General features: G+C 39.7%; 1 protein-coding gene across 1 annotated transcript in view; it reads left to right on the top strand.

The window, feature by feature from the left end:
* The window catches only part of MECOM (MDS1 and EVI1 complex locus), a 96,371-nt gene that overhangs the window by 27,716 nt on the left and 51,430 nt on the right, over positions 1-17,225 (top strand). Inside the window, exons 5-6 of the mRNA XM_053710119.1 lie at positions 2,700-2,847; positions 8,138-8,294. Coding sequence (XP_053566094.1) covers positions 2,700-2,847; positions 8,138-8,294 — 305 coding nt within the window. The remainder of the gene's footprint in view (positions 1-2,699; positions 2,848-8,137; positions 8,295-17,225) is intronic.

Genomic DNA, 17,225 nt, shown 5'->3' with positions numbered 1-17,225 from the left:
GAAAAATATTTGCATCCTTAAAAAACGAGGATGTTTGATTTCACCAAAATTAAGGAGCACAAACAGATTTATATTGATAGCAATGCTAAATGAATGTAATTAACAAAGTCATTTTAATAAAGTAACATTAAACATTCCACCATGCAATTTAAATGAGCACCATTTAAACATGTTAAAAAATGTTTTTGCATGACTGTTAAAATGTATTTTATTTTTAATCTTACAAGAAGTGCATAATGACTGATAAGCAAAGCTCTAGCTGTTTTATTAATGGACAGTTACATGCTTTACAAGCATAAAATATACAGTGTATCTGTACAGGGACATCCATTTTGCATACAAAAAATGTAATACATTTTAACATGCCATGTTTTAGAAAAATGCCCCTTTTAAATATTTCTTGTACTGTATTTTAGCAGATTTCATCAATATGAAAATATAACAAGGCCTACCTAATTTACCAATTTTTCCATCTGTTTTAAAACTAAGCACCTTCATGGGACATTGACTGTCCTTTGTCTACAGGACATACATATGAGAAACAAATATTTACTTTAAAGGGACAGTCTACTCCAAAATGTTTATTGTTTAAAAATAATCCATTTGTTACCCATTCCCCAGTTTTGCACAGCAAACATGGTTAAAATAATATACTTTTGACCTCTGTGATTACCTTGTATCTAAGCCTTTTCTGACAGCCCCTTTACCACATGGCTATTTATTATCTATTGACTTGCATTTTAGCCAATTAGTACTGTGTTGTGCACAACTCCACAGGAGAGAGCGCAATGTAATCTATATGGCTCACATGGGTTAGCAGTTCTTTACTTCTTTTATCAAATTTTGCTCAGTCTTTTTATATACACACTTTCTCCAGTACCAGCTCCTACTTAGCATGTGCAGAAATTCACAGTGTATACATATACTAGTCTGTGAAATTTGCTACCATGATTTGCACATGTCCACAATTACGTAATCGGACTCCACATATGTTTCAAAAGAATGTGTGGAAAGTAATTATGTAAATGCAAGCATGCGCACATCATACAGTTGCAAATTTTGATGGAGATGAAAATTAATCCTTGCATTCCTCATGAAAGTGGTCACGTACATGCGCACATGCACAGTAACATTACGTGGTAGCAAATTTTGATGGACAACTTCTTTTAACACTTTAAAGGGCCATGATACCCAAATGTTGAAACACTTGAAAGTGATGCAGCATATCTGTAAAGCTGACTAGAAAATATCACCTGAACATCTCTATGTAAAAAAGAAAGATATTTTACCTCAAAAGTTTCTCAGTAGCCACATTCCATTGTAAAGGACTTCTAAGCAGCATATTAGTATGTCTGTCCCGGAACAGCTGAAGGGATGAGCCTCGTGCACTCTCATGTTACCTCCCTATTCAGTGTAAGGAAGTTTACAATGAAATCTCATGAGAGTTAAGTCAAATCTCATGAGATCACAGTAAAAGAGCTCATGACCTCAGCACTGCTGATGCTAATTGGCTGCTGTTCATTTCTTCATTTTTTTTTTTTTTTTTTTTTACCTGCAGCTGGGCAGCAGCTGAATTATAACTTTTTACACAGAACTTACTCTGCTGAGCTGAGGAGATTGTGAAGTAAAATGTCTTCCTTTTTTACATAAAGATGCTCAGGTGATATTTTCCTGTCAGCTTTTTACAGTTATACTGCATCAGTTTCAAGTGATTTAGCATATGAGTATTATGTCCCTTTAAAGTTAATATTTTTTTTAAAAAAATCTTTGTTTACATATATTAAAACATCTTCTCTGTTAATACACAATAGCAGGGCACTGTATTCATTTTTTTAATTAACTTTAATGTTTTACAAATATTTTTTCAATTGAAATCTGCTACCACATAATGTTGCTGCACATGCACGCATGTACGTGACCACTTTTATGGGGAATGTGAGGGCCAATTTTCCTCTCTACCGAACGATGTGTGCATGCTTGTGTTTACATAATCACATGCCACACATTCTTTTGAAACATATGTGTAGTGTGATTATGTAATTGTGCGTAGGCTCAAATCTTGGTAGCAAATTTCGACGTAGAAGCAAATCTCGACAGAACACCGACAAATGGGGAAAAAATAAATTTGTCAGAAAAAATCTTCTGCTTATTTGAAATTCAGTAAGTGTTATTGCTATGTCTTTTTTATGCACATGTTATTTATACAATTCTACTGTATTTAATGGTCCTTTAAAGTTTTACTGTTTGAATATAATAAATTGTATACTCTGCTTTGGTCACATAAATAAAAACCTAAATTAAATAAGAGACAGAAAAGTCAAAATAAATTTTCATGATTCACATATGGCATGCAATTAAGTAACTATCCAATCTGCTTCAGTTATGAAATTGTCTTTGCTTCTTGGTATCCTTTGTTTAAAAGCATACCTAGGTAAGCTCGGGAGCAGCAATGCACTATTGAGAGCTGGCTGATTATTGGTAGCTGCGTATATATCCCTCTTGTCATTTGCTCACCCAATATGTTCAGCTAGCTCCCAGTAGTGCATTGCTGCTTCTTCAACTCAGGATACCAAAGAATGAAGCATATTTGAAAGTTGTTATAATTGTATGGTTTATATAAATCATGAAAGACAAATCTTGGTTTTCATGTCCCTTTAATATGCAATTATATCTTAATGTTGTGTTTATCTATATTCCAGCCTTGATAAACACCTGCTGTCTCATACAGAAGAGAGGGAATATAAATGTGATCAGTGTCCTAAAGCATTTAACTGGAAATCTAACTTAATTCGCCATCAGATGTCTCATGATACTGGAAAGCACTATGAATGTGAAAACTGCTCCAAGGTAATGTGAATTTGTGTTTAGTTACATACGGCTAGATTTGGAGTTTTGTCGGTAACGACCCGAAAATCTAACGCCGGCTTTTTTCTGGCCGCACCATAAAAATAACTCTGGTATTGAGAGTCCACATAAAGGCTGCGTTAGGCTCCAAAAAAGGAGCGTAGAGCATTTTTAACGCAGCTTCAACTCTCGATACCAGAGTTGCTTACGCAAGCGGCCAGCCTCAAAAACGTGCTCGTGCACGATTCCCCCATAGAAAACAATGGGGCTGTTTGAGCTGAAAAAAAACCTAACACCTGCAAAAAAGCAGCGTTCAGCTCTTAACGCAGCCCCATTGTTTGCTATGCGGAAACACCTCCTAAGTCTGCACCTAACACCCTAACATGTACCCCGAGTCTGAACACCCCTAACCTTACACTTATTAACCCCTAATCTGCCGCCCCCGCTATCGCTGACACCTGCATTTTATTTTTAACCCCTAATCTGCCGCTCCGTAAACCGCCGCTACTTACATTATCCTTATGTACCCCTAATCTGCTGCCCCTAACACCGCCGACCCCTATATTATATTTATTAACCCCTAATCTGCCGCCCACAACGTCGCCCCCACCTGCCTACACTTATTAACCCCTAATCTGCCGAGCGGACCGCACCGCTACTATAATAAAGTTATTAACCCCTAATCCGCCTCACTAACCCTATAATAAATAGTATTAACCCCTAATCTGCCCTCCCTAACATCGCCAACACCTAACTTCAATTATTAACCCCTAATCTGACGACCGGAGCTCACCGCTATTCTAATAAATGTATTAACCCCTAAAGCTAAGTCTAACCCTAACACTAACACCCCCCTAAATTAAATATAATTTTAATCTAACAAAATTAATTAACTCTTATTAAATAAATTAATCCTATTTAAAGCTAAATACTTACCTGTAAAATAAATCCTAATATAGCTACAATATAAATTATAATTATATTATAGCTATTTTAGGATTAATATTTATTTTACAGGCAACTTTGTAATTATTTTAACCAGGTACAATAGCTATTAAATAGTTAAGAACTATTTAATAGCTACCTAGTTAAAATAATTACAAAATTACCTGTAAAATAAATCCTAACCTAAGTTACAATTAAACCTAACACTATACTATCATTAAATTAATTAAATAAAATATCTACAATTACCTACAATTAAACCTAACACTACACTATCAATACATTAATTAAATACAATATCTACAAATAACTACAATGAAATAAACTAACTAAAGTACAAAAAATAAAAAAGAACTAAGTTACAAAAAATAAAAAAATATTTACAAACATAAGAAAAATATTACAACAATTTTAAACTAATTACACCTACTCTAAGCCCCCTAATAAAATAACAATGACCCCCAAAATAAAAAAATGCCCTACCCTATTCTAAATTAAAAAAGTTCAAAGCTCTTTTACCTTACCAGCCCTGAACATGGCCCTTTGCGGGGCATGCCCCAAGAAGTTCAGCTCTTTTGCCTGTAAAAAAACATACAATACCCCCCCCCCAACATTACAACCCACCACCCACATACCCCTAATCTAACCCAAACCCCCCTTAAATAAACCTAACACTAAGCCCCTGAAGATCATCCTACCTTGTCTTCACCTCACCAGGTATCACCGATCCGTCCTGGCTCCAAAATCTTCATCCAACCCAAGCGGGGGCTGGCGATCCATCATCCGGTGGCTGAAGAGGTCCAGAAGAGGCTCCAAAGTCTTCATCCTATCCGGGAAGAAGAGTAGATCCGGACCGGCAACCATCATCTTCCAAGCGGCATCTTCTATCTTCATCCGATGAGGACCGGCTCCATCCTGAAGACCTCCGACGCGGACCCATCTTCATCCGGCGACGTCCAACTGAAGAATGAAGGTTCCTTTAAGGGACGTCATCCAAGATGGCGTCCCTCGAATTCCGATTGGCTGATAGGATTCTATCAGCCAATCGGAATTAAGGTAGGAATATTCTGATTGGCTGATGGAATCAGCCAATCAGAATCAAGTTCAATCCGATTGGCTGATCCATCAGCCAATCAGAATATTCAATCAGCCAATCGGATTGAACTTGATTCTGATTGGCTGATTCCATCAGCCAATCAGAATATTCCTACCTTAATTCCGATTGGCTGATAGAATCCTATCAGCCAATCGGAATTCGAGGGACGCCATCTTGGATGACGTCCCTTAAAGGAACCTTCATTCTTCAGTTGGACGTCGCCGGATGAAGATGGGTCCGCGTCGGAGGTCTTCAGGATGGAGCCGGTCCTCATCGGATGAAGATAGAAGATGCCGCTTGGAAGATGATGATTGCCGGTCCGGATCTACTCTTCTTCCCGGATAGGATGAAGACTTTGGAGCCTCTTCTGGACCTCTTCAGCCACCGGATGATGGATCGCCAGCCCCCGCTTGGGTTCGATGAAGATTTTGGAGCCAGGACGGATCGGTGATACCTGGTGAGGTGAAGACAAGGTAGGATGATCTTCAGGGGCTTAGTGTTAGGATTATTTAAGAGGGGTTTGGGTTAGATTAGGGGTATGTGGGTGGTGGGTTGTAATGTTGGGGGGGGTATTGTATGTTTTTTTTACAGGCAAAAGAGCTGAACTTCTTGGGGCATGCCCCGCAAAGGGCCCTGTTCAGGGCTGGTAAGGTAAAAGAGCTTTGAACTTTAGTAATTTAGAATAGGGTAGGGCATTTTTTATTTTGGGGGTCTTTGTTATTTTATTAGGGGGCTTAGAGTAGGTGTAATTAGTTTAAAATTGTTGTAATATTTTTCTTATGTTTTGTAAATATTTTTTTATTTTTTGTAACTTAGTTCTTTTTTATTTTTTGTACTTTAGTTAGTTTATTTCATTGTAGTTATTTGTAGATATTGTATTTAATTAATGTATTGATAGTGTAGTGTTAGGTTTAATTGTAACTTAGGTTAGGATTTATTTTACAGGTAATTTTATAATTATTTTAACTAGGTAACTATTAAATATTTCTTAACTATTTAATAGCTATTGTACCTGGTTAAAATAATTACAAAGTTTCCTGTAAAACAAATATTAATCCTAAAATAGCTACAATGTAATTATAATTTATATTGTAGCTATATTAGGATTTATTTTACAGGTAAGTATTTAGCTTTAAATAGGAATAATTTATTTAATAAGAGTTAATTAATTTCGTTAGATTAAAATTATATTTAATTTAGGGGGGTGTTAGTGTTAGGGTTAGACTTAGCTTTAGGGGTTAATCCATTTATTAGAATAGCGGTGAGCTCCGGTCGTCAGATTAGGGGTTAATAATTGAAGTTAGGTGTCGGCGATGTTAGGGAGGGCAGATTAGGGGTTAATACTATTTATTATAGGGTTAGTGAGGCGGATTAGGGGTTAATAACTTTATTATAGTAGCGGTGCGGTCCGCTCGGCAGATTAGGGGTTAATAAGTGTAGGCAGGTGGAGGCGACGTTGTGGGGGGCAGATTAGGGGTTAATACATATAATATAGGGGTTGGCGGTGTTAGGGGCAGCAGATTAGGGGTACATAGCTATAATGTAGGTGGCGGCGCTTTGCGGTCGGCAGATTAGGGGTTAATTATTGTAGGTAGCTGGCGGCGACGTTGTGGGGGGCAGGTTAGGGGTTAATAAATATAATACAGGGGTCGGCGGTGTTAGGGGCAGCAGATTAGGGGTACATAGGGATAACTTAGCTGGCGGCGCTTTGCGGTCGGCAGATTAGGGGTTAAAAAAATTTAATCGAGTGGCGGCGATGTGGGGGGACCTCGGTTTAGGGGTACATAGGTAGTTTATGGGTGTTAGTGTACTTTAGAGCACAGTAGTTAAGAGCTTTATAAACCGGCGTTAGCCCAGAAAGCTCTTAACTACTGACTTTTTTCCTGCGGCTGGAGTTTTGTCGTTAGATGTCTAACACTCACTTCAGACACGACTCTAAATACCGGAGTTAGAAAAATCCCATTGAAAAGATAGGATACGCAATTGACGTAAGGGGATCTGTAGTATGGAAAAGTCGCGGCTGAAAAGTGATCGTTAGACCCTTTTTTGAGTGACTCCAAATACCGGAGGTAGCCTAAAACCAGCGTTAGGAGCCTAAAACGCTGGTTTTCACGGCTAACGCCAAACTCCAAATCTAGGCCTTTGATTGTGCATTAAAGAGCCCAACCTTCTTAACACACACACCAACACACACATGCACCCATATGCACACCAACACACACATGCACCCATATGCACACCAACACACACACATGCACCCGTATGCACACCAACACACACACATGCACCCATATGCACACCAACACACACACATGTACCCATATGCACACCAACACACACACATGCACCCATATGCACACCAAGACACACACACACATGCACCCATATGCACACCAACACACACACACAGTGTTTGTATCACCAACTAATAGATTTGTTAGGCAATATTAACACAAGAACACATATATTACACCATTTATTTTAGGGTACAAAAAGTAATTTGCAAAGCTAAAGAGTACAGGGGGTACATGTGGGGAAACATATATTCTCTTATTTATTTACTTATTCCTGCATTTGTTTTAAATCACTCCTCTTCCTCCATTAAATCTCTTCTTGCTCTGTGCAGCACACTGGACGTATATTTTTATTTATGTATGTATTTATGCATGCATCCATGCATTTATTTAATTTTATATGATAATACAATAAGAGAAGAATATGAGAAGAAAAAAGGATGAGGGAATGTGTGGAATTTTATAGCTAATCAGAAGCAGGATAAACTTACAGTATATGTACTAACAACGTGAAAGCTAATTTCTCTTTTTCTTTTTTTATATTGTCCTGGAAAAAGGAATATTGCAGAATATTCCAACTATAATATTTAATTGTCCTGATCTTTAATGAATAAATACGTATAAAGGTTTACTTTACATATTTAAGTATTGGGCGCAGTAATAGGAAAAGGAGCTACTTAAAATATCATAACTGCATGTGGTTCCTAAAAGAGGTTTAGTATAAAGTAATTTCTATATGGCAATTTGAATGTTTCTCTGTGTTTTTTTGATGTCACTGAAAATCTGGTAGCACAAAGAGTCAACATGGTGAACCACCAGCAATTTTTAGGCTGTTTTTTTAACAGCCCTGCATAAGACATATAAATACAACACAAGCATAGTTATCAAATATAATAGTAATGATACATAGTGTTTTGAAAATGCCCACATCTGTACTGACTGTGTACTCATTTCCTAGCAGGTTTTCACGGATCCAAGTAACCTCCAAAGGCACATTCGCTCCCAGCATGTAGGCGCACGGGCCCATGCCTGTTCAGAATGTGGCAAAACATTTGCAACTTCATCAGGTCTCAAACAACACAAGCACATCCATAGCAGTGTCAAGCCCTTCGTATGTAAGTCGTCACATCACAAAATAACATAACTGTGCTCAGATTATCATTGTAGCTAATCTTGTGTCAAAAAAATAATTTTTCAAATGAGCCATTTCACTGCCATGCCTAATAATTTCCATTTTAATGAATTAACTGATTAGATTAAAACAGTGTTTTGAAATATTTACAAATGTACCTCTACAACATCATCAATAAAACTTAACTAATTGTTTAATACAATGTGCTGCTGCCTCATGGCAGTCCAGACGTTAACCATTTGATCAACTGAAAATGTCTTTATATTTTATTCCACTTTTTTTACTCACATCTATCAAATAGGAAGTGAAAGATGGAATTATTCAAGGGAACATCCTGTAGGAACTGCCTTCAGGGCTTGACAAAATACAAGCCCAAAAGTGATTTCATTCCTGAGATAATTGTAGAGGGAAGTACTGGCTGCCAAATGTAACAGCCGCTAATGTGCTGTATTTCTTTGTTGATAAATATTTAGGACTTAAACAGTATGTCATGTGTCTGCTGTTCCTAACCACTGTAGTTCTAATATATTATGCCTCTGCTGACACTTGCCCTTTATTAGTCCAGACGTACTGCTTTTGTGCAGTTACTTTGCAAACAATAAGTAGTGTTTTCCAAAACTGAAAGACATAGACAAGCTTGAGGGTAGACAAAAGTGCATCTCATGATTATTTTTATATGACATTTCTAGGATTTTCTTAAACTTCATTTAATTTTTAACTCCAAGTACTGGACCAGACATAGTGGAGTGGATATGGACACTGGAGGTAGTTTACTTCCATACTGTATATGTCAGGACTGCTATTCACTCTTTTTTTTTTTATAGACTTAGAACCTTTAGGTTAGTTTTTTAATCAAAATGTGCTGAATATATATTTCTCCAACATTGGTGTGTCCGGTCCACGGCGTCATCCATTACTTGTGGGATATTCTCCTCCCCCACAGGGAAAGGCAAGGAGAGCACACAGCAAGAGCTGTCCATATAGTCCCTCCCAGGCTCCGCCCCCCCCAGTCATTCTCCTTGCCGCTCTGAACAAGTAGCATCTCCTCGGGGATGGTGAGGAGTTTGTGGTGTTTAGTTGTAGTTTTTTATTCTTCTATCAAGAGTTTTTTTTTTAAAATAGTGCTGGTATGTACTATTTACTCTGAAACAGAAAGAGATGAAGAGTTCTGTTTAAAAGAGGTGTATGATTTTAGCAGCAGTAACTAAAATCAATTGCTGTTTCCCACACAGGACTGTTGAGATGAGAGAACTTCAGTTGGGGGGAACAGTTTGCAGACTTTTCTGCTCAAGGTATGACTAGCCATTTTTCTAACAAGACTGTGTAATGCTGGAAGGCTGTCATTTTTCCCTCATGGGGATCGGTAAGCCATTTTCTTAGTCAAAAATCAAACAGAATAAAGGGCTTATTATGGGCTATAAACTGGTAGACACTTTTAGGGGCTAAATCGATTGCTTTATTTAAGTATTATATGCAGTTTGAAGTTGAATTTCACACTTTTATAACATTGGGGAACGTTTTTAGCACCAGGCACTTGTTAAGACACCTTCCCAGTCAGGAAGGGCCTTTCTCTGTAGTAGGCAGAGCCTCATTTTCGCGCCATTATTGCACAGTTACTTTTGAGTACAGTACATGCAGCTGCATGTGTGAGGGTCTGAAATCCACTAAAAACGTTCCTAGAAGGCTTCATTTGGTATCGTATACCCCCCTGGGATTGGTGAAGTCGCAGCAAAGGCTGTGGCTGGGACTGTAAGGGGGTTAAAATTGTAAACGGCTCTGGTTTCCACATTTTAAGGGTTAACAGCTTGAAAATTGGGGTGCAATACTTTGAATGTATTAAGACACTGTGGTGAAAATTTGGTAAAGATTGGATAATTCCTTCATAGTTTTTCACATATTCAGTAATAAAGTGTGCCCTGTTAAATATTTAAAGAGACAGTAACGGTTTTATTTTAAAACGTTTTTTAACCAGTTTAAGCCTGTCTAACATGTCTGTACCTTCTGATAGATCATGTTCTGTATGTATGGTAGCCAATGTGGTTCCCCCTTCAAATATGTGTGATAATTGTGCCATAGCGTCCAAACAAAGTAAGGACAGTACTGTCACAAATTGTAAAGTTGCCCAGGATGATTCCTCAGATGAAGGAAGTAGACATAGTTCTACATCATCTCCTTCTGTGTCTATACCAGTTATGCCCGCGCAGGCGACCCCTAGTACTTCTAGCGCGCCAATGCTTGTTACTATGCAGCGATTGACGGCAGTAATGGATAACTCCATAGCTAATATTTTATCCAAAATGCCAGCATTTCAGAGAAAGCGCGATTGCTCTGTTTTAAACACTGTAGAGCAGGAGGGCGCTGATGATAATCTTTCTGTCATACCCTCACACCAATCTGAAGTGGCAGTGAGGGAGGGTTTGTCAGATGGGGAAATTTCTGATAGGAAGAATTTCTCAGCAGGCAGAACCTGATGTTGTGACATTTAAATTTAAATTAGAGCATCTCCGCGCATTACTTAAGGAGGTGCTATCTACTCTGGATGATTGTGACAATCTGGTCATCCCAGAAAAATTATGCAAGATGGACAAGTTCCTTGAGGTCCCGGTGCACCCTGATGCTTTTCCGATACCTAAACGGGTGGCGGACATAGTGTATAAGGAGTGGGAGAAGCCAGGCATACCTTTTGTCCCTCCTCCTATATTTAAGAAATTGTTCCCTATGGTCGGCCCCAGGAAGGACACATGGCAAACAGTCCCTAAGGTCGAGGGGGCGGTTTCTACTCTAGCCAAGCGCACGACCATTCCTATTGAGGACAATTGTGCTTTCAAAGATCCTATGGATAAAAAATTGGAGGGTTTGCTTAAAAAGATTTTTGTACAGCAAGGTTACCTCCTTCAACCTATTTCGTTCATTATTCCTGTCACTACAGCGGCGTGGTTCTGGTTCGAGGAACTGGAAAAGTCGCTCAGTAGGGAGACTCCGTACGAGGAAGTCATGGACAGAATTCACGCATCTTAACTTAGCTAATTCCTTTATTTTAGACGCCGCTTTGCAGTTAGCGAGGTTAGCGGCGAAAAATTCAGGGTTTGCAATTGTGGCGCGCAGAGCGCTCTGGCTAAAGTCTTGGTCGGCGGATGTATCTTCCAAGACAAAATTGCTTAATATCCTTTTCAAAGGTAAGACCCTTTTTGGGCCAGAATTGAAAGAGATTATTTCAGACATCACTGGGTGAAAGGGCCATGCCCTCCCACAAGATAGACCTTTCAAGGCTAAGAATTTCAGGAACGGACCGGCTTCCAACTCTGCAGCCTCTAGACAAGAGGGTAACACTTCCCAGACCAAACCAGCTTGGAAACCAATGCAAGGCTGGAACAAGGGTAAACAGGCCAAGAAGCCTGCTGCTGCTACCAAAACAGCATGAAGGGGTAGCCCCCAATCCGGGACCGGATCTAGTAGGGGGCAGACTCTCTCTCTTTGCTCAGGCTTGGGCAAGAGATTTTCAGGATCCCTGGGCACTAGAAATAGTCTCTCAGGGTTATCTTCTAGAATTCAAGGAACTACCCCCAAGGGGAAGGTTCCACATGTATCACTTATATTCACACCAAATAAAGAGACAGGCATTCTTACATTGTGTAGAAGACCTGTTAAAGATGGGAGTGACACACCCAGTTCCAACTGTGGAACAAGGTCAGGGGTTTTTACTCAAATCTGTTTGTAGTTCCCAAAAAAGAGGGAACTTTCAGACCAATTCTGGATTTAAAAATTCTAAACAAATTTCTCAGAGTTCCATCTTTCAAAATGGAAACCATTCGAACAATTTTACCTACAATCCAGGAGGGTCAATATATGACTACCCTGGATTTAAAGGATGCGCACCTACATATTCCTATCCACAAAGATCATCATCAGTTCCTAAGGTTCGCCTTTCTGGACAAACATTACCAGTTCGTGGCTCTTCCGTTCGGTTTAGCCACTGCTCCCAGAATTTTCACAAAGGTGCTAGGGTCCCTTCTGGCGGTTCTAAGACCGAGGGGCATTGCAGTGGCACCTTATCTAGACAGCATTCTAAATCAAGCGTCGTGTCTTTCCAAGGCAAAGACTCATACAGACATTGTTCTAGCATTTCTCAGATCTCACGGGTGGAAGGTGAACGTAGAAAAGAGTTCCCTGTCTCCGTCAACAAGAGTTCCCTTTTTGGGAACAATAATAGATTCTTTAGAAATGAAGATCTTCCTGACAGAAGTCAGAAAGTCAAAGCTTCTAAACTCTTGTCAAGTTCTTCACTCTATTCTGCAGCCTTCCATAGCTCAGTGCATGGAAGTAGTAGGATTGATGGTTACAGCAATGGACATAGTTCTTTTTGCTCAAATTCATCTAAGACCATTACATCTGTGCATGCTCAATCAGTGGAATGGGGACTATGCAGACTTGTCTCCACAGATTCAAGTAGACCAGGTGACCAGAGACTTACTCCGTTGGTGGTTGAATCAGGATCACCTGTCTCAGGGAATGAGTTTCCGCAGGCCAGAGTGGGTCATTGTCACGACCGACGCCAGTCTATTAGGCTGGGGCGCGGTCTGGGATTCCCTGAAAGCTCAGGGTCTATGGTCTTGGGAAGAGTCTCTTCTCCCGATAAACATCCTGGAACTGAGAGCGATATTCAATGCTCTCTGGGCTTGGCCTCAATTAGTGAAGGCCGGATTCATAAGATTCCAGTCAGACAACATGACGACTGTAGCTTACATCAACCATCAGGGAGGAACAAGGAGTTCCTTGGCGATGAGAGAGGTATCCAAGATCATCAAATGGGCGGAGGATCACTCCTGCCATCTATCTGCAATTCACATCCCAGGAGTAGACAATTGGGAAGCGGATTATCTGAGTCGTCAGACTTTCCATCCGGGGAGTGGGAACTCCACCCGGAGGTCTTTGCCCAGTTGACTCAATTATGGGGCATTCCAGACATGGATCTGATGGCGTCTCGTCAGAACTTCAAGGTTCCTTGCTACGGGTCCAGATCCAGGGATCCCAAGGCGACTCTAGTGGATGCATTAGTGGCGCCTTGGTCGTTCAACCTAGCTTATGTGTTTCCACTGTTCCCTCTCCTTCCCAGGCTCGTAGCCAGGATCAAACAGGAGAAGGCCTCTGTGATTCTGATAGCTCCTGCGTGGCCACGCAGGACTTGGTATGCAGACCTGTTGAATATGTCATCGGCTCCACCATGGAAGCTACCTTTGAGACAGGATCTTCTAGTACAAGGTCCATTCGAACATCCAAATCTAGTTTCTCTACAGCTGACTGCTTGGAAATTGAACACTTGATTTTATCCAAGCGTGGGTTTTCAAATTCAGTGATAGATACTCTGGTTCAAGCCAGAAAACCTGTGACTAGAAAGATTTACCATAAAATATGGAAAAAATATATCTGTGTGAATCCAAGGGATTCTCCTGGAGTAAGATTAAAATTCCTAAGATTCTCTCCTTTCTCCAAGAGGGTTTGGATAAAGGGTTGTCAGCGAGTTCTCTAAAAGGACAGATTTCTTCTTTATCCGTGTTGTTACACAAACGACTGGCAGCTGTGCCAGATGTACAAGCTTTTGTACAGGCTTTGGTTAGAATCAAGCCTGTTTACAGACCTTTGACTCCTCCCTGGAGTCTAAATTTAGTTCTTTCAGTTCTTCAAGGGGTTCCGTTTGAACCCTTACATTCCATAGATATCAAGTTACTATCTTGGAAAGTTCTGTTTTTGGTTGCTATTTCTTCTGCTAGAAGAGTTTCTGAACTATCTGCTTTGCAGTGTGATCCACCATATCTGGTGTTCCATTCAGATAAGGTTATTTTGCGTACCAAGCCTGGTTTTCTTCCAAAAGAATATTAACCAGGAAATAGTTGTTCCTTCTTTGTGTCCGATTACCAGTTTCAAAGAAAGAACGTTTGTTACACAATTTAGATGTAGTCCGTGCTTTAAAGTTCTATTTAGAAGCAACAAAGGATTTCAGACAAACTTCTTCTTTGTTTGTCGTTTATTCTGGTAAGAGGAGAGGACAAAAAGCTACTGCTACCTCTCTTTCTTTCTGGCTGAAAAGCATTATCCGATTGGCTTATGAGACTGCCGGACAGCAGCCTCCTGAATGAATCACAGCTCACTCTACTAGGGCTGTGACTTCCACATGGGCCTTCAAGAACGAGGCTTCTGTTGATCAGTTATGTAAGGCAGCGACTTGGTCTTCTCTGCACATTTTTGCCAAAATTCTACAAATTTGATACTTTTGCTTCTTCGGAGGCTATTTTTGGGAGAAAGGTTTTGCAAGCCGTGGTGCCTTCTGTTTAGGTAACCTGATTTGCTCCCTCCCTTCATCCGTGTCCTAAAGCTTTGGTATTGGTTCCCACAAGTAATGGATGACGCTGTGCACCGGACACACCAATGTTGGAGAAAACAGAATTTATGCTTACCTGATAAATTACTTTCTCCAACGGTGTGTCCGGTCCACGGCCCGCCCTGGTTTTTTAATCAGGTTTGAAAAATTTCTTTCTCTATACACTACAGTTACCACGGCACCCTATAGTTTCTCCTTTTTTCTCCTAACCGTCGGTCGAATGACTGGGGGGGCGGAGCCTTGGAGGGACTATATGGACAGCTCTTGCTGTGTGCTCTCCTTGCCTTTCCCTGTGGGGGAGGAGAATATCCCACAAGTAATGGATGACGCCGTGGACCGGACACACCGTTGGAGAAAGTAAGCATAAATTCTGTTTTTGGTCTAATAAAGTAGAAGCTGTTGTGTACCTCCTGCTAATGCTCATTGGCCAATTAAGGGCTAGATTACACGTGGCGCAGTAATTGTTTAGGACAAGTGAAAAGGGGTTATCATGCCTCTTTGCACACGTCAGAAGTAGCGCGTGTATTACAGGTTGAAAGTAAATGCAAGTTCAAAGCTCTGGTTAACTGTTACGCAAGCAAAAAAGTTGCACAAAACACATCAAAATTATATTTAAAAGTAGCTATATTCATAATAACACTCTGATAAAAATTAGAGAGAAAAAAAGACATGCAATCGACTTTAACATAGAGATACATGCATACACATGTCTAAATATTTATATGTATATATGTGTGTACAGATGTATTTATCTACACTATAATCGCGTTTGTAGCGCGTCCGTCGCCAGTTGCGCACACATCCTCAAAAGAATGTTGGTTGCGCGTGCAGCCAAAAGAATCCACCCGGATTCAGCGTAAGCTGCATCCAGGTGAATTCCGAAAATGGCAGGGTGGATACTTTCACCACACTGCCATTTTTGGAATCCACCTGGATGCTGTTTTGGCAAACCCGAAGCCTAAAAAAAAACCACACACAACTACCCGCACGAAATATCGAAAAAACATGTAACAGCCCACAAGAAATAAATAAAAAACATGTAACCGCCCGCACGAAGTATAACAAAAAATACCTAACCTCCCACACAAAGTATTAACAAACACCTAAACAAACCCCCACATTGCAAAATAATAAAGTAACTCCTAATCCGCAAATAACATAATTTAAAATATTAACCCCTTAACCGCCAACCCCTCACATCGCATTAAACCTAATTATCCTATTAACCCCTAAACCGACAAACCCCCACATCGCAATAAACCTAATTAACCTATTAACCCCTAAACTGCCAAACCCCAACATCGCAATAAACCTAATTAACCTATTAACTCCTGAACCGCCAACCCCCCACAGCACAAATAACTAATTGAACTCCCTAACCTAACACTCCCTAAATTAACCCCAATACTAAGTTACACTTAAATAAAACCTAACATTAAATTACAAAAAAATAATCTAAAATTACAAAAAATAAAAAAACTCTAAAATTACAGAAAAAATAAACAAAATTATCAAAAATTAAAAAAAGTAAACCTAATCCCTAGGAAAAGAAAAAAGCCCCCCCCCCAAATAAAAACACCCCCTAAACTAAACTAAACTAAACTAAACTACCAATAGCCCTTAAAAAGACCTTTTGTAGGGCATTGCCCTAAGTTAAACAGCTCTTTTACATTTAAAAATTACTAAATCCCCCCCTAACAGTAAAACCCCCCACCCACCAAACCCCTCAAAATAAAAAAAAAACTAACACCTAAAGTACCCACTGCCCCTAAAGGGACATTTGTATGGGCATTGCCCTTAAAAGGGCATTCAGCTCTTTTACTGCCCTTAAAGGGACAGTCTACCATAGAATTGTTATTGTTTTAAAAGATAGATAATCCCTTTATTACCCATTCTCCAGTTTTGCACAACCAACACAGTTATATTAATACACTTTTTACCTCTGTGATTACCTTGTATCTAAGCCTTTTCTGACAGCCCCCTGATCACATGACTGTGACTATTTATTATCTATTGTCTTGCATTTAGCATTGTAATGTGCTAAATTTTAAATAACTCCCTGTGCCTGAACACAGTGTTATCTATATGGCCCATGTGTACTTTCTGTCTCTTTGTGTTCTAAAGGAATTTAAAAAGCATGTGATTAGAGGCAGCCTTCAAGGGCTTATAGATTAGCATATAAGTCTGCCTAGGTTTAGTTTCAACTAAGAATACCAAGAGCAAAAAGCAAATTTGATGATAAAAGTAAATTAGAAAGTTGATTAAAATTACAAGTCTTATCTGAATAATGAAAGTTTAATTTTGACTAGACTGTCCCTTTAAAAGGGCAGTCAGCTCTTTTCCAGCCTATTAAATCTCTAATCGTAAAAAAAAAATCCTAACACTAAGCCCCAAATAGGTACTCACCGTTCCTGAAGTCTGGCGAAGAAGGTCATCCAGGCGGCTCCATCATCTTCTATCTTCATCCGGAGCGAAGGCAGCGGGGAGCGGAGCTGGTTTTCCCCATGCGTGGATCCTCGCCTATATTTCAGTAGCTCT

This window comes from Bombina bombina, chromosome 4 (assembly GCF_027579735.1).
Source record: "Bombina bombina isolate aBomBom1 chromosome 4, aBomBom1.pri, whole genome shotgun sequence".
Lineage (NCBI taxonomy): Eukaryota > Metazoa > Chordata > Amphibia > Anura > Bombinatoridae > Bombina > Bombina bombina.
The sequence above is the reverse complement of the archived record's forward strand: the minus strand, read 5'-3'. Positions and strand labels throughout refer to the sequence as shown.